At 38.6% G+C, this 27,320-nt stretch overlaps 1 protein-coding gene and 1 long non-coding RNA gene across 3 annotated transcripts in view; both read left to right on the top strand.

Annotated features, from left to right (window-relative positions):
* The first annotated feature begins 1,992 nt into the window (after nt 1-1,992).
* Nucleotides 1,993-9,455, top strand: LOC140523876 (uncharacterized). 2 transcript variants are annotated; one of them, XR_011973497.1, is made up of 3 exons: nt 1,993-2,089; nt 6,680-6,737; nt 8,774-9,455. It is a non-coding gene; the product is annotated as an uncharacterized lncRNA (long non-coding RNA). The 2 variants fall into 2 exon arrangements; XR_011973498.1 differs by lacking the exon at nt 1,993-2,089 and adding an exon at nt 4,062-4,168 and having other exon boundaries at nt 8,774-9,407.
* Nucleotides 9,456-13,519: 4,064 nt separating this feature from the next.
* Nucleotides 13,520-27,320, top strand: part of DACT2 (dishevelled binding antagonist of beta catenin 2) — a 30,250-nt gene continuing 16,449 nt past the window's right edge. Inside the window, exons 1-3 of the mRNA XM_072643925.1 lie at nt 13,520-13,959; nt 23,031-23,163; nt 25,943-26,233. Coding sequence (XP_072500026.1) covers nt 13,666-13,959; nt 23,031-23,163; nt 25,943-26,233 — 718 coding nt within the window. The 5' untranslated portion in view covers nt 13,520-13,665. The remainder of the gene's footprint in view (nt 13,960-23,030; nt 23,164-25,942; nt 26,234-27,320) is intronic.

Genomic DNA, 27,320 nt, shown 5'->3' with positions numbered 1-27,320 from the left:
TAATCAGTAGTGCTATTTTATCTTTCATTGTTTCTTTTTGCAAGATTTATTAGATTAGGCATATTATTCCTAGGGCATCAAAATACAATCCAAACTAGCCAATACAATGTTAGCCTGGGGCCAGTCATAGGCAATGACTGCTTTGGAAAGAGTTCATTTTTTTAAATATAGTTCTGAGATTGTCTGCAATAGGGACCTATTATGGGAATGAGCAGTCTGTAACATGTTACAAAGAAGGAATCCTGAAGGAGAAGGGGCATAAAGGATGCCATCAAAGAAATATCTGATTGAAAAATAACATGGGCAGGTCACAAGTCTAGAAAAAAGATGGCCAATGTGTTCCACTAGTATTCTTGGGGTCTCAGGAAGACTAGAGAAAGCTCTCAGCTTATGAGGTGGAACACCTGTGTTGAACTAACGGATTTACTCCAATAAGAGTTGGTCCAGATGGGCAAAGGTAGATTTTGATTTTCATCATTAGGGGGAATATTGTACCTATATCAGTAATATCATGGATCCTTTATACTATTTGAGACTGGACAAGGGAAGATTTCTTTTTTAGTCCTAAAAACCTTCATAGTTATTCCACCAAAATCTCAAAAACACGGAATCATTTTTTATTTATTGTTTTTCATATTTTGAGCTCAAGGGATTTTTTTGTAGCAAAGAAACATCAAGGAGGTGAGTGCATCATTTGTGGATCCAGTTAAAATAGATTATGTGCTATCTTCAAAGATTCTGGTCAGAATGTAATCAAATGAACCAGCTGCTAATCAGGAAACTAGCTAAGATCAAGGCATAACATAAGGACATATGGAGAAAGATCCCTTTATTTAAAGATGAAAGAAAAGAAAGAACAAAGAAGAAAAAGAATGGTTTGGTGTGGAAAAGAGGAAAACAAGCTCAGATGTATGTAACCTTATGTAATCTTAACTCTCCCAATAAATATGCAGGCTGCCTTCTGACATTATATAAGTGGCATTTCTTTGGCCACTGGGAATAGAATTTTCATAATAGAGAATGCCTTCTGTCTTTACTAATCATCTCATGCCAAATCAAGTCAAAACTGTTTTCTCTCCTTAAGAGAATGATGTCATTTTCCCAGGTTTATGGTCTCTTTTGTCAAAATATAGTAAGGAAAACTCAGAACTGATTTCTCCTCCTTGTCTGTTTTAATCAGTTCTGAAGGTTTCCTCCCGCTGTGCACATTAGCATAGGTCCAAGTCTCTGAGGTCTGTCCCCTGCTGACCTCCACCACAGGGAAAAGTTTCCTTTGAAGTCAAGGGGAGCTTCCCGAAAGAAATCTTTGTGAAAGACATACCGAGGACCTGCAGGCTGGGTGGCAGAGGTATGGAGAAAGAATCAAGGGGAATGCCAAGAATTTCTTTCATATATATATTAAGGTCACAGATTTAAGTTGAAAAGCTAGGAGATATAAAATTCAAGGTCCTTTTAATGAGATCAATTTGCAAACAATTCAGTATACTCAATTAACAGTCTGGTAATTAGACTTTATATATCCCTTCATTTTTTGCATTATTAAGTAAAATATATAGCTAACATTAATTATAACAATAGTTGTGAAATAGATCATTCCAACGTAACAGTAAGAAGTGAAAATTAGACAAATCAATCAGCCCAATTCGATTCAACAAATCTTTTGTCTTTAAGCTCCCAGCACCATCAGGTATTCTTTCAGGTGCTAAAAGTACAAAGACAAAAGCGAAAAAGTCTCTGCCCTCAAGATGTTCCATTCTATAAGGGAGGGGAGGAGGAGAATAGGGCAGATGCCTGTAAAGTATATTCAGAATAATAAATACAATTATCAACACCCTCTAAGTACAAAACAGCCCACTAGTTACCCTCTGGGACTTTCAATTGGTAATTTTACAGATTTTATATGGCATTATCTTGAAGTTTACTCCCTTTTAAAGAATAAGGTTCTGGAACCCTCTGGAGTTATGTATTACACAATGAGGTTGGCATCATTTCCTAGCTTCTCAGATAGACTACTCCCACGGTAGTTAATGGCAGACCCGCACGCAAAGGGACCACAAGGGGAAAATGAACCTACATGTGCTTTCTCTGAGTAAGTTTTTAGACATCCCAAAATTCTATCCAAGAAAACTACAGGTATAGGAAATGATAAGTTTCCATGAAAAAAAAAATAAAGCCCAGATTTGTAACTGAGTATAAGGATGGAGGGGAGTCTAACTGCTCTTTGATGGAGTTAAGCAGTGAGGAGTACCTAATTGCATAACTCCAGATAGCCTTGGGCAGTGAGGCAGCTATTCATTTAACTGGGCTGGTGCAACATACAGAGAAGTCAATGTTTACTGATTACAGCTTCATTTATATGCTTTTCATCTTCTGTATTTACCTTGAGATAGTTGCTACCTTTTATTTAGTCTTATGTGAGAAACAAATCCCATTTTAGTTATTTTAGATCTATACATGTATGTATGTATACATGTGTACATACATGTACATATATAGATATAGGCATTCAATCCTTCAGGATTGATTAAAAAAGATAGACAGGAGAAGTCAGTTCTGAGGTTTTCTTGATACATTTTGCCTAGAGACTATAAACCTGGTAAAAAATGACATCATTCTGCTAAGTAGAGCAAACTGTTTTGACTTGATTGGTAAAGGTAGTTTCTAATACATTCAAAAATATGAGTCTTTCACAAAACCAGTGTTTAGAGAAAGTTTCTAAAACACTTAAGTGATGGAATCTATAAACTTAAAAACTTCACCTTCTAAAATTTGATCTTTTGAACTCTGGCAGTCAGCTTCTGAGCTCTCACTAACATGGGGCAAACAGAACTTTGCCCCAGGGCACTAATACAGGAGGGGAGGTGGCTTACACCCAAGAGAGGGGGAGGTGTTTCCTCCACAAGGGACCCATTTTTAATTCCATTTCAATTCATGGTTGTCTGGAGTCAGAGTGAATAACCATCCTTAGCCAACACCCCTAGGGTCCTTCAGTCATAACACCCTTTTCCAAGGGCTGCCTTCCCTGTCCCAACCCTGAATTCTGGGATTTTCTGGGAGATTGGCCACACCCACTCAGCTGAATGTGTGCATTCACAGTGGACCCCTATCCTCCACTGAATTTGCTCTAGGGGCAGTCTCTAATATTTATGGCTCTGACGTTAACTGAGTAGTAGTTCAGTGAACAAGCAGTCCCCCCCACCATTTAATTTCATCCAGCACTTCCCTCCATTTCAACAGATGAGGAGACTGAGATTCAGAGTGTTTCAGTAATTTACTCAAAGTTAGTGGCAGAGTCAGGACTACAATCTAGGTCTATATTTTAATTTTCTAACAAACCAGGCTAACAAGATGGAGGGAAGGAAAAAAAGGAAGGGAGGGAGGAAAGAAGCACACCTACCATGTGCCAGGCACTGTGCTAAGTGCTTTTGGGAATATCTCATTTGATCCTCACATCGACCTTGGAAAGTGAGAGCTATTATGACACTTTACAGTAAGGGAATCCGAGGTGGATTAAGATTAAGCAACTTGCCCAGGGTTCCATAGCCAGTAAGTGTCTGAGGCTGGATTTGAACTTAGGTCTCTCTGATTCCAGGTCCAGCAGTCTATCCATTGTGCCACCTAACTATTTCCAATATTTATTGAATACATGCTAGATACGAAAGCAAACAGAAAGATGCATAAGAACCAGTCCACTTCTTTATGTTTACAATGTAGTAGAAGGAATCATATATCAGAGTAATATAGCTTATATATAAGGCAATACAGTTTTCAAAGTGTTTTCACATCCATCATCTCATTTTCTCTTGACTATGAACTTTAGAAGGAAGTAGGACTCATTGGTCCCACTTTCCATGTGAAGAAATAGAGGTTTACTGAGTTATTCAAGACCAAATGGCTAGAAAGTGTTAGAAAGTAACTAGCCAGAACTAGAAACCAGGTATTCTCACTCCTAGTCCAGTGGTTTTTCCTCAGTAAAACAAATAAATAAAGTTCCATTTGAGAAATAAAAATGAAATTGGTATAGTTCACAAGAATGTGGAACCTTTGGCCTCCAGACAGGAGATGGCCCAGTATCTGAGGATCTAGAGAGCCAAATGTGGCCTCCAGGTCACAGTTTCCCCACTCCTGGATAGGACCTCCGAGGAGGAAGAGGTGTTTTTTAAGGAAGGTAAGATATAATAATTATTAAGAATAATAATTCACATAGAGCTTTAAGGTTCAGGAAATGATTTCCTCACACACCTATGAAGTAAAGGATACCAGTATTTTTATACCCATTTTATGAACCTTGAAACTGAGCATCATAGAGGTCAAGTGGTTTGCCTAGAATCATTCTGGTCTAGAAGAGTGAACTGTAGGGTCTTCAAATTGAAATGGGAGAAGGCTGCAAAAAAGAGCTAGATCCAGAGGATGAGATTTTGACAGTTGGAAAAGTGGATAAAGGATCTACAGACAAAAAAAAGTGGTGCAAGCTGACTCATGATAAAAAGAAAGTTCCGGTTATATTTAGGAAAGTAGAATAAGTATTTAGCATTCCTGGTTCTTGAGGCATGTTAAAAGGAGTAGGATGACATACTAGGAAAAAGATATTTTGCAGCCAGGGCAAAGAGAACTTTGAATGCTATGCTCAGGAGACTGGATTTTATTCAGTAGGCAGTCAACAGTCATTAATGAGATAAATGATTATGGAGCAGAGGACTGATGAGATCAAGGTTGTGCTTCAGAAAAATTGATCTAGCAGCTTTGTGTAAAATAGATTGATGACGGGGAGTAGGCATTGGGGGAAGATCATACCTGACTGTAGTGTGTAAAATGGATTAGACTGAGCAGAGAATGAAGGTGAGACTAGTTAGAAGGCTGCCCAAATGGCTGAAAGCCTTCTTCTCACTCATTCTTGCATTGGCAAGAAGTAATGAAGTCCTGATAGAGAGTCATCATCAGTGCAAATGGTAAGGAGAGACAGATTACATTGGAGGTACATTGAAGAAACAATGACTAATTCTGTTCTGCCTGGGGACATTTCTTCAGCTGTGTTTTTGTCTTAAATTGTTATTTAACTTTTCATGGATTTATGTCTTTGTACTCCACCTGCGTTGCAAATTCCTTGGGGACAGGAAGTGTCATATTTCTTTGCCTATATCTTATAATATTCTACACATGGTAGGAGTTAAATATGACTGATTTGATTTCATTCATTCCATAAATGTTTATTAATTCAATTCAGAATTTTTAAAGGTGTGCAAAAATATGAAAATATGTTTTGCATGACTGCACATGTATAATCTATATCAAAGTGCTTGCTTTTGCTCAAGGAGGGGGAAGGGAAGAAAGGGAAGTCATTTGGAACTCACAAATTATAAATAATGTTAAAATTTGTTTTATACGTAATTTAAAAAAATAAAATTAAAATGTATTTTTTTAAAAAAATATGCAAAACATTATACTAGGCTATGAGAAAGATATAAAATTTTATTTAGATCGGGTCCTTGTCCTGATGGAGCTTTACATTTCAGTAAGGAAATAAGGTGCACAGGATCATTATAATACAATCTAGTATATAATCTGAATTTACTTTTTTCATATGCCAAAAGAGGTATTATTTAATTGAAACAAAACTCCTTTAAACTAAGAAGAAATCTTTATCTGAATTGTCTATTGAGGATCTATATAATTCCAAAAGATCAAGAAGTTGATTTCCCTTATCTATTATATCCAGTTTAGTTAATATAATTTCATATGTAATAAATTGTGTACATTTTATTGACATAATAACGATGATGCTAATGGTTTTAAAAAGAAAATATATTTTTTTAACTAAAATGTTTTTTGGAAAAAAAATATTACCTATTGGTTAAAATGTCATTCATTCAACAATTTTACTAATATGAAAATCCTTGTAAGAATGTAACTTCCAGCAGAAGAATATTCCACTGGGCTTATGCTCTCATTAAAACACGTACTCCTATTAATGATGCAGCTCAAACCCATCCATGCCTGCCCATCCTGAATTGTCCTTTATGTATGTCTTCCCCTAAATCTGTCATAGAGGGAACACCAAATTTACTGAGAGTCTTCATCTCATTTTCTTAAAGTTGCATCAGGAAAAGGAATAACATGGTTACCAGTAGAGCACTTAGACCATACATTGGTTATCCCTCTCTCTTGTTAAGTGACTAGTACATTTTCTTTTCTGGTCACACAATTCCCTAATGACATACTTTACACAGTTTTTCCTGTGAACTTCCTCATTCATAATGTACTGCAGCGCCCACCATTTTCTCCTAACCTTTTGGGTGATTCACAATGTCAGTTCTTCAAGAGACTATATAAGTTCAAGACTTGTAGCTATACAAGATCCCCTGATTTTGTATACAAGAACACCAGAAGAATATTTTTGTTAAAAAGATGAACCTTAAAAATATATGAACATTTATTTCAAGGGGAATACAGAGTCATATTTTTTATAATCGTATATATTGCATAATTATATAATTTGCTAAAAAGCAATCTGGTTTCCTCTCTTGCTTCTTTCAGTCTGGTCTCAGTTATTGTCCAATTACATTGTGTGTGAAACAAAAAAGCATTGATGGACCCCCACTCTGTGGATTGTCCATTCAATTGCATTTCATAATCTGAACAAAAGGTACTCTTCATTCACTTTTTTTCTTTTTCTGTGTAGATAGGCCAAACTCTGCATTTCCCATCAGGCTGAACTTGCCAACATGTCCGCATTCCAGGTACCTTCCCTTTTCCCCTTTCTATTTCCTTTTGTCTTATCTTCCCCCATAGGATTGTAAGTTCCTTGAAGGAAGAGGCTATCTTTCTTTTTCAGCTTTTTTTTTTTTTATTCTCAGCACTTAGCACAGTGCTGGGCACATTTCATAAATGTTTATTAACTGATAAACCCTTCTGAGTAATTATTTATTTAGTTCAGGAGGCTCTGGAATGTTTTGGGTCTTGATGCACTTAGCACAATACCATCTACAAACTGCCTAGACAGTATTACCATATCTATGTAAATCATCTTGAATTTGGATTCTGTCCTGGCATGGAGAACTCCATGACAATGGCAAACACTTTTAGTAAACATATAATTTATGCTTTTATTTAATAATTCATAATCAAGAGATAGTTGAGCAAAGTTATCTCAGTTGCATCTTCAAAGGACTTTTGCATGATTCTCACACATTAATGGGTGAGATCTCTAAGGAAGAAAGCCTTTAAGTTGGTATTTTGTTCTACCACATTAAATACTTTTTTGAACAAAGTGTTTCATTAAACACTAATCTTGGTAAAGATATGATTTACTATGGAATATAATTTGTGAAAACCTCCTCCTCCCTTCTCATACCTTCACCAAAAATGTCCTTGAAGCCTGTGTAGATTGTATTTAAAAAAAAAGTGTACAGAGATAGATGTGAATGTAAGAGTCAATAGTTTTTTCAGTTGTCTTTTTAAAGTAACAAGATCCAAAATTTTTCTGAGTCTTTGATATTTTCCATTCTTTTCGATACCTTGAGAATCAATTCCTCAGTGACCTCAAGATAGCGTCACCTTGAACATGACTCCCTTTGTGTATACTGGATTTTGTCTGGCTGTTTTTCCCATCTTTGTTTTCTTCAATGATATTTCCAGTTCCTAACGCAGCACATCCCTCATGGTGATATCAAAGTTCAAGTATAGTTCCATTATCCATGATGTTAAAAATAATTTGTTGTAAACATCACTGCATATCTTTTCCAGGTTTGCCTTTTTTGTCTCCTTCTTCAATCTTTCAATGACCTTCGGATAGTTTTACTTATTTACCAAAAAAATTTTAAACTTGCTTTTCCAATCCACTGCTTCTTGCTTTTTTATAATGCGATGTCACTCATAACCTTCCACCGATCTTCTCTTTATGCAAAGATCTTACAAAAAGAATTTTAAACTACTATTGAGTTTGACTGTGGTATCCGTTAGTTAAGGAAATGTTTGCTGGCTGAGGTGGTTTCTAACCTCTTTTGGTAGCTTCTTTATGGCATATCAGTTAAACTTCTATGTGAAATTGTTATATTGGATACTGATTTCTATTCTTCATTTTTGTTCTTTCTTCAAATTTTCTATTAATTTTTAAAATTTGCTCTAACATTGGTGTGAAAGAGGAAATAGAGGGAAGAAGACTAGATATAGAGTTAGAGGTTCAGCTCCTCCCTTGAGCATGCAGCAACTTCTTTAATCCTGTTTCCTCAACAGGAAAATAAGGGCACTGGATCTGATGACTTTTAATGTCCCTTTCAATTTTAAATCTGGGATATTCCAATCCTATAAACCAGAGGTCTGATGAAACGCTGACAGCTGATTCAGGTCTAACTCTTACATAGTAATTAGTCATTTCTTATCTATATAAATATAATCACATTTAAATTTTATTATGTTATTTAGCATTTGCCATGTCTAGAATCCCTTGATTGATTTTTCGAAGTGTTCATGCTACATAAATAAATATCTGAGTACTGGTCATTGGTTACTCCCAACCTGCACTTTCCAACATATTTTTCACCATCTTTGCTTTCACACACCTTTGTGTTGCACTGAGTATTAGTCTGGATTACTTAATCTATAGGATCTCATAAAGGTTTTTCTAGAATTTCTCTGCCTCTTCATTCCCTCCAGCATATTCTTGTGCATAAGTTGCCATGATTTTCATGCTAGTCTTTTGAAGAATATTTATTATGAGCTTTGCACTATGAGAGGACTAAATGTTCCATGAAATGATGTTTCTTTTTGTTTTCAGATTTATCCTAAAACAGTTTCTTTATTTGCCTCTCCAAGGAGGACTGATGAGTCATCCTTTCATTTTGCTGCAATTTTCCTTCGTCTCAAGCTTCATTTCTATTGAGAAAATCAAGACAACTACAATCAAGTTCCTCCAGCAGAATGTACATTTGTCAGCAATGGAACAAACATCTTGTGTTTGTTTACAGTACTAAAGTAAAAGTCAACGAGGTTTATTAGGCATCTACTAATGCTGAGAATACAAGAAGAAAGAAAACATAAAAAGAAGTTGAAAGGGGGGTGGTACTTTTCTAGGGGACATAGTAAACTGTCTTTGGTGCAAGATTAAGATGCACAGAGTACTCATGAATATATGTTAAAATTGAATACTAACAGTGCATGTGCTCTGAGAAGTCTAGGTTGGGGGCTTGCCATGAGCAGATATAAAAGCGTATCCACCTGCCACTGGTATATCCATTGCTGCTCTGTTCACCTTTAAAGCACAGTGAGGAACAGAATTATACCATGTGATGATTATGCAATGAAAAGGTTTAAACCAATTTTTGTACTGAAAAAAACAGGATGCAACAATTATGTGGTAGCAATCATTATGCCATGAAATACAGCACTAGTTTTTTTTTTTTTTCTCCTAATAGGCCTTGAAATGAAGAATAAAATCACCTTTTCCTCTTCTGCATTTACCATTTAGTCAATGCTTGCCATTTACTTATTTGAGAAATGGTTAAATGGCTTCAGCCACTGTTACAGGTTAGCAGTTTTTTGTTGTTTGTAGATGACATGATGCATCTGCTGCTGAGACCTGAATTACCACTACTGGCTACCATACATCAATCAGGTTCTCCAACTACTTCGCTAAGTTGCCAATGGAGAAAGCATTGAATTGGATGACTTTTGGCAAGTCATCTTCACCTCCTTGGGTTTCCTCATCTAACAAGAAAGGATTGGCACCCACTGCCTGCCATGCTGAGAAAGCACTCCTTCTATACCTCTACCTCATAGGTTCCTTTTAAATGCAACTCAAATATCACCTTTCCTGATCTCTGCAACTTCCAGGACCCCCTCCCAATTCTAAACTACTTTGTATTTAACTACTTTATGTGTGTATCTGTGTATACATATATACATATGTATGTAGATATATATATACATACATATATATTGTGTGTGTGTGTGTGTGTGTGTGTGGTTGGTAGTGGTGGTTTTCTTCATTCCCAAAGAGGACTAAAATGACACCACTATTTTGGGGTCAAGGTACATATAGTGTGTAAATGTGTGCATGCATGTAGTAGGTATTTGATACATACTAGTTGATTTGATTGATTACATTATCTATCTGTTCCATCTGTAAAATTCTATGCTCTTATAACTTGAGTTCTAGTCCTGGCAACCATTAACTCTCTGAGTGACTGCAATCAAATAATTTAACCTCTCTGGGTTTCAATTTTCTCACAGGTAAACTGAGTATGTAAGACAGGATGACTTAAATTTTCTTTCCTGACCTAATAGTCTAAGTCTTTTGCAATCATTTGGGGCTGGGACAGAGATCGAGGGAGGAGAAGGGGGCTGGAGATGTCATCAAAAAGCCTTTAATTTAGTGCCTTTCAGGGGCAGAAGGTAAGGTACTTTAGAGCTACAGTTCCTGTCTAAATTGGAGTTATTCACTACAGCAGTTTAGAATGACGCTTTATGAATTTGAGAAATTTTAAAATGAGGAGATTTGGTCAGTTTATCCTGCCCATTTCAATGCCTCTCCAAATGAGTGATTATGTGGTAACTCAAGCATCTGCACTAAGAAGAGGAAAAGTAAACTCATGCACCAGGCATATGTGTCCAAAGGATATTTATTAAAGGATATTCTTTACAACTAGCTGGGGAGAAAAGTAGGATGCTAGGGGAGTTCAAATCTACTTCCAGATTGAGACAATAGTAAAGTTAGCTCTCTGGACTGTGGTGGTGAGACAGTATCAAAAGTTGCATCCCTGTTTTCCCTTTTTATGTGGGAGAAGTCCAATGTATTAGAGATGCTCCCTCCTTTTCAGGGGCCCCCAGATCAAAAATGTTGGGAAACACTGTTCTATCTGTTACCTCCTCTTCCAGATCTAGGTTTCAGGTTCTTTGAACACAAAGACTGAGTGAGGAAATGAGAGTATGGGATCAAAATGCTCCCTCATTTACACATATCTCCAATTTAACAAAAGGGAATATGAAGGGTGGCATGGTGGATAAGATATTGACTTAGAAGGAGAAAGACCTCGGTTCAAATCTGCTGTTCTCCCCCCCCCCCCCCCAAAAAAAAAAACCAAACAGCTGTGTGACCCTGGGCAAGTTACCTAACATTTATGTGCCTCAGTTTCCACATCAGAAAAATGATAATGTTGGATTCTGTGCTCTATCAGGACACTTCAAGCTCTAAAATCTTTGATACTTTGGTCTTATTTATAATGTTACAAAGCTATCTGATTCAAGTAGGCACTTTATGAAGTTATTAGCAAAAAAGGAGGGTGGACTTTCCCAGCTGGTTTTAGAGGGGAAAACAAAAAAGTGAGAGATAATTAACACATGATTCATTTCAAATATCTGCATAAATATCAGGAGAATGACATTGGGTTATTTTTTCAAGTTCTTATATGGTTATTGTAACCATGTTCCCACCTCCCCCCCTTTAATTGTATAAATGAAATGCTATTTCAAATTCTATTTGAACAAGGAGGATAAATTTCTACTACACAAAGAAAGATCCTAAAATGACTGTTATGGAAAAACAAAAATTTCAACTTTTTTTTTAATGATAATGTTGGGTTCTCTATGTATAGAAGCAAGCCCTTTCATTGCTTGATAAGGAATCTGGGGTTCGTATCATGAGTATTTCTAGGGATCTGGATCTAAATGAAACTCTGCTGCCATACTGTTTTTTGCATCTCCAGCACCTCCTAATGTCTTTGTACATGGTAGGTACTTAAAAAAACGTTTGTAGAATTGAAAATTGAATCATCCCTTTTTCTCAAGGTGATAAAAAACCAAGTCTAGAACACAAGTTTTCCTGACTAATGTTTGGTCTATCACAAGCTTCACTAATGATTGAATACAGGAGATGAAGAAGGAGGAAACATGAACTTCTTTCTTTTTAAATAAAAATTCTTACTTTGGAATTATGCTGTCCTTCCCATGCTCCAAGAATTTCTATAAAACTGATACATTTTCCTCTGAATTCAACATTTTCATAGGGTAATAAACCTTAACCAGAACTCTTCCATTCTTATGTCCCTCTCCTCCTCTCCCTCTTCTCTTTCTCATCCCCTTCACTCATGTCAGCCCCTTTGGGGTTTGACATAGCATTCCAGAATTTACTGCCTTTAAACTTGATGCAATTTGGCTGTCCAGGATGGATTGAGCCCAGACAGTGCATAATAACCCTAGTAAGGAGGAAGGTTCTAAAGACAATTACTGAAGGGGGATGGAGGTGGCTAGCATACACATTCTGAAATCACAACCAGTGATTTCACCCCACTTCCTGCCGCTTCCACACTCCCAATACACAAACGCAATTTCTGTCCCCCCCACCCCCACGTGAGCTCCTTGAGGAGAGGCTGTTTGTGTCTTCAGTTCTGTGGTGCAGGACCTTTCACATAGTGGGCACTTCAGAAATACTCATTGAATGTGGTAGAATTGAACTGAATCGAGTCATTAAAAGCTGCTCCCTATCTGAATATTATCTTCCCCTCCTCCTCCCTCTCTCACTCCCTTTCATTGCGGAGGTATTAGGTTACTGCTAAAAATTACTACTTAAGTCACTGAATTGAGTGTGAAAAGTTGCGAATCAATACCTGCTTTTTCTTACTATATCTGACTGCCTTCAGCAAGAGAAACGGGGAATAGGAGAGAGACAGAGACCGACAGGGAGAGAGACAGAGACCTACAGAGAGAGAGACAGAGAGAGACAGACAGAGAGAGACAGACAGAGAGAGAGACAGAGAGAGAGACAGAGAGAGACAGACAGAGAGAGAGACAGAGACAGAGAGAGACAGAGAGAGAGAGAGAGAGAGAGAGACAGAGAGAGAGACAGAGAGAGACAGACAGAGAGAGAGACAGAGACAGAGAGAGACAGAGACAGAGAGAGAGAGAGAGAGAGAGAGAGAGAGAGAGAGAGAGAGAGAGAGAGAGAGAGAGACAGAGACAGAGAGAGACAGAGAGAGAGAGAGAGAGAGAGAGAGAGAGAGAGAGAGAGAGAGAGAGAGAGAGAGAGAGACAGAGACAGAGAGACAGAGAGAGACAGAGAGAGACAGAGAGAGACAGAGATTTACATCTACTCGTAGCCAGGAAGAACCTTCTAAGGACTGCAAGGAGGAGGCAGAGAGAACGGACAGACGAGAATCGTCCCCAGTGGAGGGTGGGTCAGTTGGAAGGGTAGGAAGGACTGTGACCTCAGGGTGTGTGGAATTGCGCCTAGCCATTAGAAGTCCCCACACCTCCTCCCTGATCGCCCGGAGCGGAGGCGGGGTAGGGGCATCGGCGGGAAGGAGGAGGAGAGACGACGGGGGAGGGCCCCTGAGCACAGGCTCGATCTCTATATCAGCATCCAGCCAGGTAACTGGCTGGCCCGGGGGCTGCCTGGCGCTGCACGAAACGCCCTGCTGCGGACCTTCGCACCACCCCCTTGGCTCCAGTCTCGCCTCCCTCCGGCCCCCTCCCAGCTCATCTCGCCCTTACCCCCAGCCCCCAGCCGTCTTCCCCGACTGCGAAATCCCTGCCGGCCCGGCTGTGCGCCCTCCTCCCGAGTGCGGGCTAGGGGGCGGGGTGCAGCACCCCTTCCTTTCGGGCCCCCGCCCCACCACACACTTCTTCTGTGCCCTCCCACGGGCTATGCCCCGCCGATAGAGCTAGCCTTCGGACATGTTGGTGGTAAGCGGTCAGACCGGGATGAAGCGGCCGGCCGAGGGCTGGGACCGCAGCCGGGTTCGCGAGAGACTGCACGCCGCCCTGGCCGGCCTCCAGGAGCTCCAGGTGCTGAGGGACAAGCAGCAGACGCTGGTGAGAGGGGCTCTGGCCATGCAGCCGGCCGCTCCGCCGCCGGCTCCCCGCGCGCCTCGGCTCCCGCAGCCGCTGCCCTCCACGGTCCCTGCGGGAGACCCGCACAGCAAGGAGCATCGCTTGGAAGCCACCCTCACCGCTCTCAAGGAACAACTGGTAAGGATTAGGGCACTGAGAGCGAGGGCAGGGGGCAGACGGACCAAAAGCCTGCACATCTAGCCTGAAAAATGACGTTGGTGACTGTGCCGGGTTTTAATTGATTCCTCTCTTGTAGCATTCAGCAATAAAAATTGATTGATTGATACAGTATCCCCCATTGGAATTGCTGGGTTGGGAAGGGGGGTTGTAGGGGAGGGGGATTGAAGGGGTTGGGAGAGGTTTTTGTGTGTTTTTTAACAGACTGCCCCTTAGCATAGCCATCGGTATAGAAATGGATAAGGAATGTGTACAATCGCTCGGAATAGAGGTTAATTTGTGGCACTTATAAGTGCAATAAGTAACATAAGTATAAATAACTCATAATTAAATAGCTAGCAACAAATAGCTTCAACATGTGTATATTATGAAATTGATTCAGTGTGGGATGTGCTTATAAATGTATTTATAGGTATGTATGTGTTTTATGTATTGATGAACAATTAACCAGTCTGGGTGTGTACATAGACATCTTGCTACGCTTATTATTGTTATTTAGACAACAGGAGAATTTTTAATATCCCCGTGATGAGAGAAGACCTTGGAGGGCCTGTTTTTTGCTCTATTTTGCTGGTCAAATGACATGCTCTGGAAGCAACTGGTATATCTAGCTGGTGCATTGAAGCGCGGCGGACAGCGCCTGCCTGCAAAGTGCCAACTAGATTGGGTTGAATATTGTGAAGTCAAAACAACTGCGTGTATTATTTGTGTGGGGGTCTTTTCCATATTAAAACATTGTCATTGCATCAACTTATCTGTGAAAACGTCCATTTTGGAGACACGCTGTAAAATTCAGTATTCAGAAGAGTTTATGATAGTGAGAGTACTTCGTATTTTTTTAAAAATTGTTTTTGTGTTAAACATCTTTGACTTTCTTAACATGCTGCAGTGTTTTTGTATTCTGAGATTCTCAGGTTAGTAAACTCCTTACCTTAGCAATCAGTGCAAATACAGATGTGTGTAGCTCTTTATTGATACAGGTTCTTATAATCCTGAACTGAAGGATTTTAAATGTCATCAAGAGTGCCCTCAGGTTTTTATTTTTTTAATCTAGTATATAGTTCTTTGCCTTTAATGTGTATTTTTTAAATCTTACATCTGATACTCTAAAACAAAACAAAACAACAACAAAAAAAAAACCCACCTTTATTCAGTTTGTTACCTCTTCAGAAACCCTGTGTAGAGGCTGGTGCATAGTTAAATAGAAACTATGCTGCTCCAGCAATGATGAAGCTACAACAATGTCATTATCAATGCAGTCACTTGGTTGACTTGTTATCTGGAGGGATTTAGAGTACTGTGAATCCAATTTCTTTGCATCTTCCTTTGAATGTGGAAGCTATTATAAATAATTGAAGCAACAAGAGGTTTTGTCTTTTGGCCTAGGGTCACACCTTTGAGAGGAACTGGAAACAGAACCCAGACATCTAACTTTTTGGTTCATTGTTCTACCATTAAGTCAGCAGCTAGGGCTGCTGGGTAAAAGGCAATAGTGTGTTGCATACCCCATTCACTGCGTGCTGTATTTCTGTAGCCCTTTTTGTCTTTGTTGATATAACAGCCTATTCTGAATGTGGCACTTATTGGGGTGGGCTTCAGGGGCAGGAGGAATGACCTGGAACTCCATTTTAATTGATTTTTAGTTTTTGGCCAGGTATGCCATAGCCTGAATTTAAATATTGCATTGGAAAGACCTGTTGAGATGGTAACCTGAATTATTCTGTTAAGGGAGGTAAGATATGCAGCTGATGATTAAGTTACTTTAAATAATATACAAATCAGACTTGCAGGTACTCAGCCTCTAATTACAAGTAGCCTTTTGGAACAGATCAAACAATTTTTTTTTTAAATTATTTTTATGTTTTTAATATGGGGACCAGAAGGAACACGCAGGCTTCTGTCTTGCAGCTTTGTTCTTGGAATGGATTATGTGATCAAAAGAGAAGAATAATTGAATTTGTGTGACATCAACCCAGCATTTAACACTTTTACATTTTCATAAAAAGGAAAAATTAGGATTAATATTACTTTCATAAAGAAGACTCCTCAAAAAGCTTTTTTCCTCCTCTTGAGAACACTGGCAATTACACACTTAAATAACTTAAAAGTTAATTCAGAGCTTCTCCCCCACCTCCACACTGGTGTTAAGCTTGGTCATCAGTTTTCAATCAGGTGTGAAGGCAAAGGAATATTTATTTAACTGATGGCAGCTTTATTCCACAGACTCTTCCAAGTGAAAATTAGTTTTAGTATTCCAGTGAATTTTCAATGCACTTTGGAAAACAGCAGTAACACGTTAATTGACATTTATAAAAATATGCTTTACTCTCCAGACTATTACATGAACCTTTCCATTTCTTATCATTATCAATTAAAAAATAAGGACATCAATTTTATTATTATAAATATAACACAGGGGAGCAAGAGAAACGTTAAATGTCCATAGTCTTGAGATGTCTAGTCTAATGGAAATGGCCTCTGACTCCTAAATCAAAACCATCTGGGAATGTGTAGCCAGTAGATACAGAGTTATTTACTTGTTTATATCTCCTAAAGAGACTCAACATTCTTTACAAACTGGATGGCATTCTCTCCACTCCTCTTTTTTAACAAGGTTTAAATTCACTTTGAAAAAAGTGGAGAACACTTGTTACCTGGAATGCACTGAACTATAGTTTAGAAGTTATTTCTTTCACCAGTAGGTGCTGCTGGAGTCAATGTTGCATAGTCTAAAGCTTCATAAAAGGTTATAGGGTTTTTCCTGCCCTTGTGGATTTTACTGAAATTGAGTTGGCATGTCGTGTCTTGTTGCCAGTAGCAATACAATAGTTCAGTTTCATAGACAGGCTCAAACTTCTACTTTTGCTGCAGCAAGCTAGCAGCCTGACTTTGTAACCAAAAACTTGGTGCTCCGATTTTATCCCTGTAGTGTTTTTCTGCTACAGTTTATGTTTTCAGTTACTTTTTTGTGTCACTGAAGATAATTTTGTTTGGATGTTTACTGTCTTTTCTCAATATTTCCCAGAATGCTTTCAGAGCAATTATATCTATCTACGTCTTTGAGTCCTGGGGGCAGGTTTATTATCCAGCTTCCCAGATGGGGAGCTAAGGCCAGAAAAGTGAAAGGATTTATTTCTCAAGCAGACGCCATAGTTAGCAGTAGTAAGCAAATCTTGTCAATCTCTCGTGTGCTTTCAATTAGACTGAACTGTCTTTCTTCCTGCCCAGATGGAGTTAGTAAGATTCTGATCTACTTCTAGAGAGGGTGGAGGCAAGATTCAGCGTTAATATGTGGAAACTAGCACGTGAAATATGCTTTATTTCCATCCTTTATTGCCCATCTAAGAGAAAAGCAAGGCCTTTGTTACTTCCTTATAGCCATGAATTTTTAAATGGTCATGTTGGCCTTGTCTCCCAAGCTTTCCATTCAATACCACAAATACTTATTAAGTGCTTGTCACAGGCAAGATACTAAATCCTCAATATAACACACATTCTCAAGGAATATAAAATTGGATAAGGGAGAAAAGACTACACAAATACCTAGAATATCCTAGAAATACCTAACAATGCAGGAGAGAGAAGGATCACAGCTGATGGAATTAGGAAATCTTCAAAGAAGAGGGATAAGTTCAGAAAGGATAGATTTCAACAGATGGAAACTGGAGAAAACTGAGGAATGGGCACAAGAGAGAATACAGGGAATATAAGCCTCAGATATTAGTCTAATTCAGTCAGAACTGATCATTCAGAAAGGAGAGTGGTAAGAGATAGATAGTGGTCAGAGTGGTTGGGTTGGTAGAATTGGAGTCAGGAAGACTTGAGTTAGATACATACTAGCTGTGTGGTCCCAGGTCAGTCACTTAACTACTGTTTGCCTACTACCCAGGGTTGTTGTGAGACTGTAGTGAAATAATATATGTAAAGTGTTTTGCATAACTTATACTGATATGTAAATGTGAGCTATCATGATATGATAAGGCTAGAAAGGAAATCAGCCCTATTGTGGAGGGTCTTGATCAAGGGTTTAAGTCTATGATCAATTGGCAATGGGGTTATTTGAGTAGAACAATGATATGACCAGAGCAGATGGTAGTGTGGAGGATGGATCTGAAGAGGGGTGAGACCAGAGACAGGAGAACTAGTTGCAAAGAAGAAAGCTGTTAAGGTAAAAGAAGTGAGAGCCTGCCCTGGTCTATAGCAGAGTGAATGGGAAGGAGAGATATGATTCAAGAGGCTGTGAGAGAGGGGTGAATCAAAATTATCTCCAAGATTTTAAGCCTGGGTAACTTGAAGGATGACAATGTCATGAACAGGACTAGGTAAAATTAAGAGGGGAATGGGGTACAGTTTTTGGAAGAGACCATGATACAATGGCAATGAAACTGCATTTGGAGGCAAAGAAGAATCTTCAACCTGATCCTTATCGCCTGTGTGACCTTAAGGGAGTCACTTAAATTTCCTGAGCATCAGTTCCTCATTCAAAAAAAAAAAAAAAAAAAAAAAAAAGGAAGGGTTGGACTAGATAGCCTCTAAAGTCCTTTCCAGTATAAATATATGATACTATGATTTTAGATGAGGAGGGTCCCAGGAAGAGAAGGTATATAAATATATATGTGTGTGTGTGTGTGTGTGTGTATATATATACATATATATATATATGTATATATATACATACATACGTATTTTTATAAGGACCTAAGAAAATGATAATTTAATCTTTGTCATTAAAGGAAGAAAAGTAGATTGTAAGGAATACACATAAAATCAAAGATGTATAGGTGATCAATGTATAATTCCTCAGAGGCCATCTAGTTTTAGAGGTAAGGAAATCAAGGACCAGCGAGCTTAAGGTTAAGTGATTTGCCCTTGGTCACCCTGGTTATAAGCTGCAGAAACAGTATTTAAACCTAGGTCCACTAGTTTCTCTTTCCATTCTATAAAAAAGTTGTGAAAATGTATCTTGAGTAACATGTGACCAGGCACCTATGTCAGTAAATGAAGGGAGTTGAGGCAGCTTTGTAGCACCAGTTACCATGATGCTTCCACCATCTACAGAGAGAGAAAGACAACCTGAATTATTTACACTGGTTCCCAGTATTGACAGAATTTGTTGTCTGTTATTAATTCAACTTGTAACCCATGTCTCTGACACATAGTAGACGCTTCATAAATACTTATTGATTGAGCATTCCAACCACTGATAGCTGTTGTGTAGTAAAATAGCAGTTCTCCTTCCATGTGTGTTTCAACAGAAATAATCGAGACATTAGGATTTTCCATTGTGGAAGGAAAGACAGGAGAATGGGGCGGGGGGGACTTTCTGCAGTGGTCAAATTCCTTATATGAATCATTTAAACTATCTACCCATTAGTTTAAAAAAAAAAAAAAGCTTGGCTTGTTGCTAAGAAAGGAGTTAATGAACAGCACAGAGACATAAAAACCTCATGGTAAGGGACAATGGGAAGGGTTAACGAGGATGCTGTAAATCATGAATGTTGGTTAAAGTGCTATAAAAGTGCAGGCAGGTCCTGAGGATGTAATAAATAATCTGTGAATACCTGGGAGCCTCGTTGTAGATTTTGTGGCCCCCCCTTCCATTAATCAGAAACCACAGTCTAAAGAACTGCCTGGCCAAACATTAATCAGAAAGCAATTAATTCCAGGGGGGAAAAAAGACCTATTTCTTGCAGGGGAAGGATCCACTATTGAAGAGTCATTTGGGATTCCCCCCCCCTTCCTAAAAATAAAAGGGAAATCATGCTTTGGAAGTGAAAAGACAAAGTAGCAAATAATTCAGAATTAAAGGGGGGAGGGCCAACAAAGGCCTTGGCTGTCTTGGTCCTATAGGTTTTGTTTTATGACAGGAAGAGGAAAAAAAATCACCTGTTTTGTTAGGAAGTGCTTACAGACTCCTTTTGTCTGACTAAATTTAACTACCTTTTTGTACATTAAAAAGCAACAAAGAAACGTGCACCTGTTTTCTCCCTAGTGGTGGTTGCTGTGAAGCAAGTTTGGGAGTCCAGAAGGAACTTTGGAATCTCCATCTATTTAGGTTGTTTTGGGTGATATAAGGTGGGACTTAGAATAGATTAGTAAGAAAATGCAGTAATCTTCAAGGACGAAAGATTCTTGTTTTCAGCTTCCTTTGGGATGTGACCATGGGCTAGACCGTCGATGGTGCTGACACAATTTTTATAAAGACAATGCTGATAGTGTTTCATACTGGAAAAGGACCTAGTATTTGAACACTGGAGCAGAAGCAGCTGACTAGATCTCATTTGGGGGGGAAAAATGGTTTTCAGGGTGGTGAATATGGATGTGGGTTTATGTACCCACAAGTATACTCATTTATTTTTCTTCCCTTAAAGTTGCTGCAAAACTGTGTTAGAGTAAGCATTGTTCTGATAGTAGATGATTAGGATGACATTTCATATATATATACACACACACACACACGTATATACATATAATTTTTAATATGTGTGATACCCACATATGTGTGTGTGACATAGTGTTTTCACCTGTGTAAAATTTCAGGTAAGTAACTTCCTCCACCAATGCAGAGCAGTACCTTCTCTGCATTTATCTTGGGTAAGGGGAGGTTAAGTGATTTACCCAAAGTCACACAGCCAACGTGTGGCCGAGCAAGGTCCTGAACTTATGTCTTCCTGATTCTGTGGCCCTCTGCCTATCTACTAGCCTGTGTTTCCTCTTAAAGAGTTTTATATATTAGCATAAAATTATACATTTTTGTACATTTATTTTTCCAATTCAGTTAAACAAATATTAATCAATAAACATTTATTAAGCACCTACTATGTATCAGGTACTCTACTAAGTGCTCCAGATACAAAGAAAGGCAAAAGAGAATTCTTGCCTTCAAGGAGCTCACAATCTAATGGGGGAGCACTTTTAAGGTTCAAGGAACTAAATTTTAGGTCCTGGAGATGCAAAAACCCCATAAAAAAGCAAGAATCTAGAAAAATCAGTCCTTGGTGTCTAGGAGTATATAGTCTCCTGAGGGAAGGTGATGCATCATGTTTGTGAATAAGTAAATACAATATAATTTGAAGAGGAAGATAATTCTAATAGTCTAAAACATGCCGAACAAAATAAAAACCAATGTTTTATTTAAATTCTTATTTCAACTCTTCTATATAGGCTTCAGAGTAGTTGACACTTGATCTAGGCCTTGAAGGAAAATAAAGAATCCTGACACAAGGTTGAGGAAAGAGTGCATTCCAGGAATGGGGTGACTAAGAGAAAAGACATTGCTGAAGAATGAAAGATGTCATGTCAAGGTCAGCAAGAGTGTAGTAGATAATGTGTAAAGAATGAAGTGAAATGTGGATAAAAAAGGAAAGCAAGAACCTGGCTATGAAAAGCCTTAAATTTCAGACTGAGGAGTTTTGTATTTTCATTCTGCAGGTCATGCTTTGTGCCTTCCAAAACAAAATATTTTGAGAGTGATGTGGAAGATGAATCGAAAGAGAAAATAATGGAAACAATTAGGACCGTAGTTCAGGAGAGTGATGATCAGATCTTGAACTATGGCTGCGGCCATGTTAGTTCAGAAAAGGTACTAGATGCAAGAGAAAATCAATAAGATTTGGCATATTCATGGCTTTGGAGACAGGATGAAGAAAAAGGAAGAGTTAAGGATTACCCTAATGAACTAGGAGAACTAGTGGTGTCCTCCATAGCAATTGAGTACACATTTAGGGAGAAAGATGAAAAGTCATTTTGACTCCTGGTCCAACCTGGTCCAATCATTTTTACATCTTATGTGACTTTGGGCAGGTCCCTTAAGCTCTGAGCTTAATTTTTCTCATCTATGAAATGAAGAAATTGGATGACATGACCTCTAAGGTTTCTTCTAGATCTAAATTTATGATCTTGTATTGACTCTGAGATGCCAATAGGACTGCCAGGTGTAGATGCCCTGGAGGCAGTTGGCTTCATATGACTGGATTTCTGGTCAGAGATTAGGGTTTGATATTGTGGATTCTGGCGTTATTTGCATGATGATAAAAATTGGACCCTTGGGAATAGGTACAATTGATTGAAGGGATTATCTTTTCCAGGAGAAATGAGAGAGAGAGAGAGAGAGAGAGAGAGAAAGAGAGAGAGAGAGAGAGAGGAGAGAGAGAGAGAGCCTACTCTTAGGAGTTAGGAGTTGCTTATCTAACAAAGAGCTATTTGATTACTTCATCATGGCATAAACTAGACTAGACCTTAGGTTCTCAAAAGCTATGCCAGTGGAATACTCAACAGTAACAGGTCTTGCCAAGATTAAATGCCTCAGAGTAGGATTGCTAAGGATTTCATTTGTTCCAGTTGTGTCTGACTCTGCATGACCCTATTTGGGTTGTTTGTTTTGTTTTGTTTTGGCAAAGATATTGGAGTGGTTTGCCATTTCTCTCTCCAGCTCATTTTTACAATGAAGAAACTGAAGCAAACAGGGTTAAGTGACTTGCCCAGGGTCACATAGTAGTAAGTATCTGAAGTCAGATTTGAATTCATGAAGATGAGTCTTCCTGACTCCAAACTCAGTTGTCTATCCACTGTGTCTCCTAGCTGCCCAACAACCTAATTCTAGAGATATTTATGTTCTGAAAGCTAGCCACCAAGTGACAAATTAGCTTAGCTGAAGTTACTCATGAAATCTTCTTCTAAAACATTAAAAGTTTGCTACCTGTGATAGTGAGAGGAATGCCCACATCAATAAAATCACCAGAATTTTTAGTGTAAACATAAGTCAGCATGGGATGGTAGATAGAGAGATCTGGCCTGAGGAAGACCTGGGTTCAGTCTCACCTCTTCAGGGATAATGGCTGTGTAATCCTGGGTAAGTTCTTAACTTGGTAGTCATCTAAGCAACTGTCCAAGACTAATTTGCTTCATTTCCTCACCATGTGGAGTCATAGGTTTGGCTAAAACAAAAGAAGAAGGATGGTACTTTAGAAATTCAGGTTCTTATTTCAATTCTCCTATGCTTCTCTTTGATCTCTCTACCCCTCACTTCCTAGTCACGTTTAAGGAGACAAGATGTTGGCCTGAAAACTCACTTGGATCAGTTGGACCAGCAGATAAGTGAACTTAAGTTGGACGTGAACAAGACTTCCAGTGAAAACCTTGATAGTGACAGCAGGCCTAGTTCAGGTAAGGCCCCAGGAAGGTAGTCCTGGGGAAATTATCATTATTATCATACTGACCCCAGTCTTAGGGAGCACTAGATTGCAATGTTTTCATAAACATCTCTTTAATATTAATATCAGCCATGAAGATCTGACCAGTAAGTCAATAAACATTTATTAAGCACCTCTTGTATACCAGACACTGTACTAAGTGCTGGGAATACAAAGAAAAGTAAAAGATAGGGCCTGGCCTATTCTCAAGGAACTCACAATCTAACGGGGAAAGATGGCATATTAAAAAGTAGGTGAAAAAGACATTTTGGGGAAGAGAAGTGAGGTCCAGAGGAGTACAACCTGTGGGAAATGATGAAATGATTGTCCTGGGCACCCTCCTTAAATGGAAGGTCCGGGGGGAATTCTCCATCCTTCACCCTCTCCACTCAGAGAGAGAGAAAGGCAGAGGGTACTTGGAGGTGTGGATTCCACAAGTGATGTGAAGGATGAAATCTATTAGTGAATATTTTCAAAAGGCAAAAGTAACTTTTGATTACTAGTAGACAGTGTCAGTTTAACTTGAGAGGCAGAATGGCGTTGAATTGAATTGAAAAAAAAATGCTTTTAAAAGTGCAATTCAGTTCAAGAACCCCGTATTTGTAAGTCAGAGGTCCTGGGTTTAAAGTCTGGCTATATTATTTACCACTTAGGTGACTTTGGGCGAGTTTTTTCGACACTGAACTTTTTCATCCATGAAGGGAAGGGAGTTGGGCCACAATGTTCTTTGAGGTCCTTTCTCATTCTAAATACCTGTGGTCAACTGTGTTAATAATTACTCCTGCAGCAGGACAATCATTAATATTTTATTGACTTTCTTATTCACCACAAGGAATTTTCTAAGACTGTTCTTCTCTCCTCAAATCCCTAGTCCTATCTCTTCTCTCCTTATTCTCAGCAGATGATCTTGCTTCCTTTTTTTTGCTGAGTTGCCTGTCTGACATAAATATCCTTAATTGCATCCTTTCAGTATGGTGTTTCCTCTCTACTTTTCTTAGTACAGCCTTAGAATAAATGGTTTTCTTCCTTCTATACAAGGATAAACACTCCACATTTTCTCTTTCCATGTTCTACAAGAAGTTGCTTCATTTCCTTTTTTGAACACATCTTCTGTCTTTCCCTTTCTATTGACTCTTTCTTTTTAGCCTGTAAATGTTCCGAAGTCAATATTCCCTAACCTAAAAATACCTTCCCGTGAACCTGCTACCCCTTCAAGCTATCATTCTATCTTTTTCCACCTTCATCGCAAAATTACAAAGAGTGGTTTGTAATTGTGTCTTCTGCTTTATCACTACTCATCCATTCATTTGTCATTGCTTTATAGACTAGTTTCCCTCTCTACTTTTTATTGAAAATTCCCTAAGCCCTAATGATCTCCTTTAGCTAAATCCATTTTTTTCTGCCATCATCCTTCAACACTGCAACTTTTAATATTATCTCATCAAAGTGATAGGATTTTCTCCTCCCTTGCTTTCTCTAGCACTGTACTCTGCTCCTTTTCTGATTCCTATCTTGCTTCATTGTCCTCTTTCATCTTCAACATGATCATCATTCAAGGCTTTTGACCCTGGCCTCTTTACTCTTCAGTTTCTACTCAGATCTCAGATATTCCCATAATTTCTTATGGATGATTACCAAATTTATATATTCATAATGCTAATCTTTCAAATTAACTCTAGTCACTCAATTCCAACTGAATCCAATCTTGATGACCTACCAGCAATTCAAATTTAACATGTCCCAAATCAAATTCATCATCTTCCTCACTAAACCTGAGACATATTTGCAGTAACCCAGAATCAAAAACTGGGAGTCATTCCAGTATCAAAAGTATCAAAATACTTCGCTCTCGCTTACCCTTACATTCACTCACATATGATAAAATGCAAAGTCCTGTTGATGCTGACTTTATCTCTCATATCTGTTGGCTCTTCTCTATTCATTTTGCTATAATCTAAGTTTAAGCCCTTATCAGACTATTGGCTAGCCTCCTTTCTGTCCTCCAACTTCCAGTTCACCCCCATATCCAACCCATGCTTCATGAAACTATCAAAATTGTCTTCCTGATCTAGCCCTATTACCCTGCTTGATGCTCAGAAACATTCCAGTAGCTCCTTATTGCCTAGGGGTTAAAAAACAAACCCCTTAAACTAGCATTTAGATATGCATAGACCTCTGTAGTCCACCTTCAACCTGCCATTCCTCTAGCCTTATTTCATTCTACTCCCTTCTATGTATTCTATATTCTAGTCAGATTGGACTATGAGCCATCCCTGATCTTACCCTGTTGACTCCTCCACTCATTCACCTAACTCAACCCAACCCAACCACATGTCCATTATGAAGACTGACCTTCCCCTCCTCCCTCTGTTAAAATCCTTTGCTTTTTAAAGTTTAAAGCTTAATTCTGGTGCCATTTCTTTCATGAAAATTTCCCTAACAACTTCTCACATTTTCCTAGAACATCACCATTCTCTGTGTTGTATTATACCTATGCTTGGACATTCCATGTCTCCCTTAATAGACTGTAAGGCTCTTGAGAGCTGGGTCTTTGCTATTCTTTTAATTTCTGTTCTCTAAGGATAGTAACTGGCTCCTGATTAATTGTTGTTAAATTGAATTCTATGCAACTAGTAAAAGAATGCAGAAAAAGTAGAGATATGTCAAAGATAGCAGTATGTCTGGTTGACAGCACAAATCTTATGTGTTCCTGGACCACCATGTTAATTCAATATGTTGTTTGCCCTATCCAGGCTTTTATGACCTGAGTGATGGTGGATCCTGTTCTTTGTCCAACTCCTGCACATCTGTCTACAGCGAATCCATCTCCTCCTCTCATAGCAGCCTGCTTCCTGGCATCCAGACCCCCAAAGTCAGGCTCAGTATCTTCGACTACCGCCCCAAGTCGGCTGATGAAACCACTGTACACAGTACCCATCTCCAACCTCAGAGACTACCTGTGAGTGAGAGTTGTTGGATCAAGGGCAGCCCAGAGAGTGAAGGTGAAACTCTGGCCAAGTTCAAGCCAAGGCCAGTTTCCACAGGTAAAGTAAAATCAGGAACTAGGAAGACCCACTTCCCATCCAAAATGATTCATTAAAATCATCATAAGTCCTTAGATCTATGTGGCCTTAGGTCATAATGAACATCACTGAAAGGAGGTGAAGAGCTATTCTTGCATTCAGTGGCTAGATAAATGTTGCTCTGTTTTTGAACTAAGTTCTTAAGCAGAAAAGAAAGGTAACCAATCTTGTCTTGCCATTGTAACTCAGCCATAATTCTAGTGGCAATCATCACTATTGGTACTCATAGAGTACTAGTGATAGAAAGAGTCTTAGACCAGAAGTCAGAAGACCTGGGTTCTGGTTCTGACTCTGCTTCTTATGAGTCATGTGACTATAGGCAACATATACAGTTGTTTTTCTCATATGTAAAATTAAGAATTTGGACAGGGGTTCTTTACCCAGGGTCCGTAAACTTGTTTTGCTGTATTCTTAAGATATTTTGACGATTGTATTTCAATATAATTGGTTTCCTTTGTAATCCTGTGTATTTTATTTTATGCATTTAGGAACATTCCAAACAGGGGTCCATTGACTTTTCCAGAAATGTCAAAGGGGTCCAAAGCACAAAAAAAATTAAGAACCTCAGGAGTAAATGGTCTCTAAGGTTTTTTCAAGCACTACTATTTTTATGATATGCCTTTTTTTTAAAGTCTCTAAAAGGATAGATCTAGAACTATTTACTGGCATACAAATAAACATCTATTTGAGAGTTACCCCTTGTACATATTTTTAAAAGTTTTTGTTGTATTTATGTCGATGGTTCTTCCTTTGACCTCAATATGATTTAATTAGTATGAGTATTCCTTCTGTCAATTCAGGATGCACCACTTCTGTGCCTTGTGTGTTGGCTGAAAATGTCAGCCCTTGGGGGCCAGCTGTCTTGAGATGAGCCTTTCCCTAGCAGAGCTAGGCTGGCCATCAAGAAAAACTGCTACATGTTCCAGCCTGCCAGCATTTCTGATTCACTCGAACAGCCTTGGAGACCCTAAAGTCTCTTGCAAACTAAGATGAGGCATCTGAATAGGATTTTGGTGGAATATAACAAAGATTCAAATAGCAATTCAGT

The sequence above is a fragment of the Notamacropus eugenii genome, chromosome 2 (assembly GCF_028372415.1).
Source record: "Notamacropus eugenii isolate mMacEug1 chromosome 2, mMacEug1.pri_v2, whole genome shotgun sequence".
Classification (NCBI taxonomy): domain Eukaryota; kingdom Metazoa; phylum Chordata; class Mammalia; order Diprotodontia; family Macropodidae; genus Notamacropus; species Notamacropus eugenii.
This window is presented reverse-complemented; position numbering and strand designations above follow the sequence as displayed.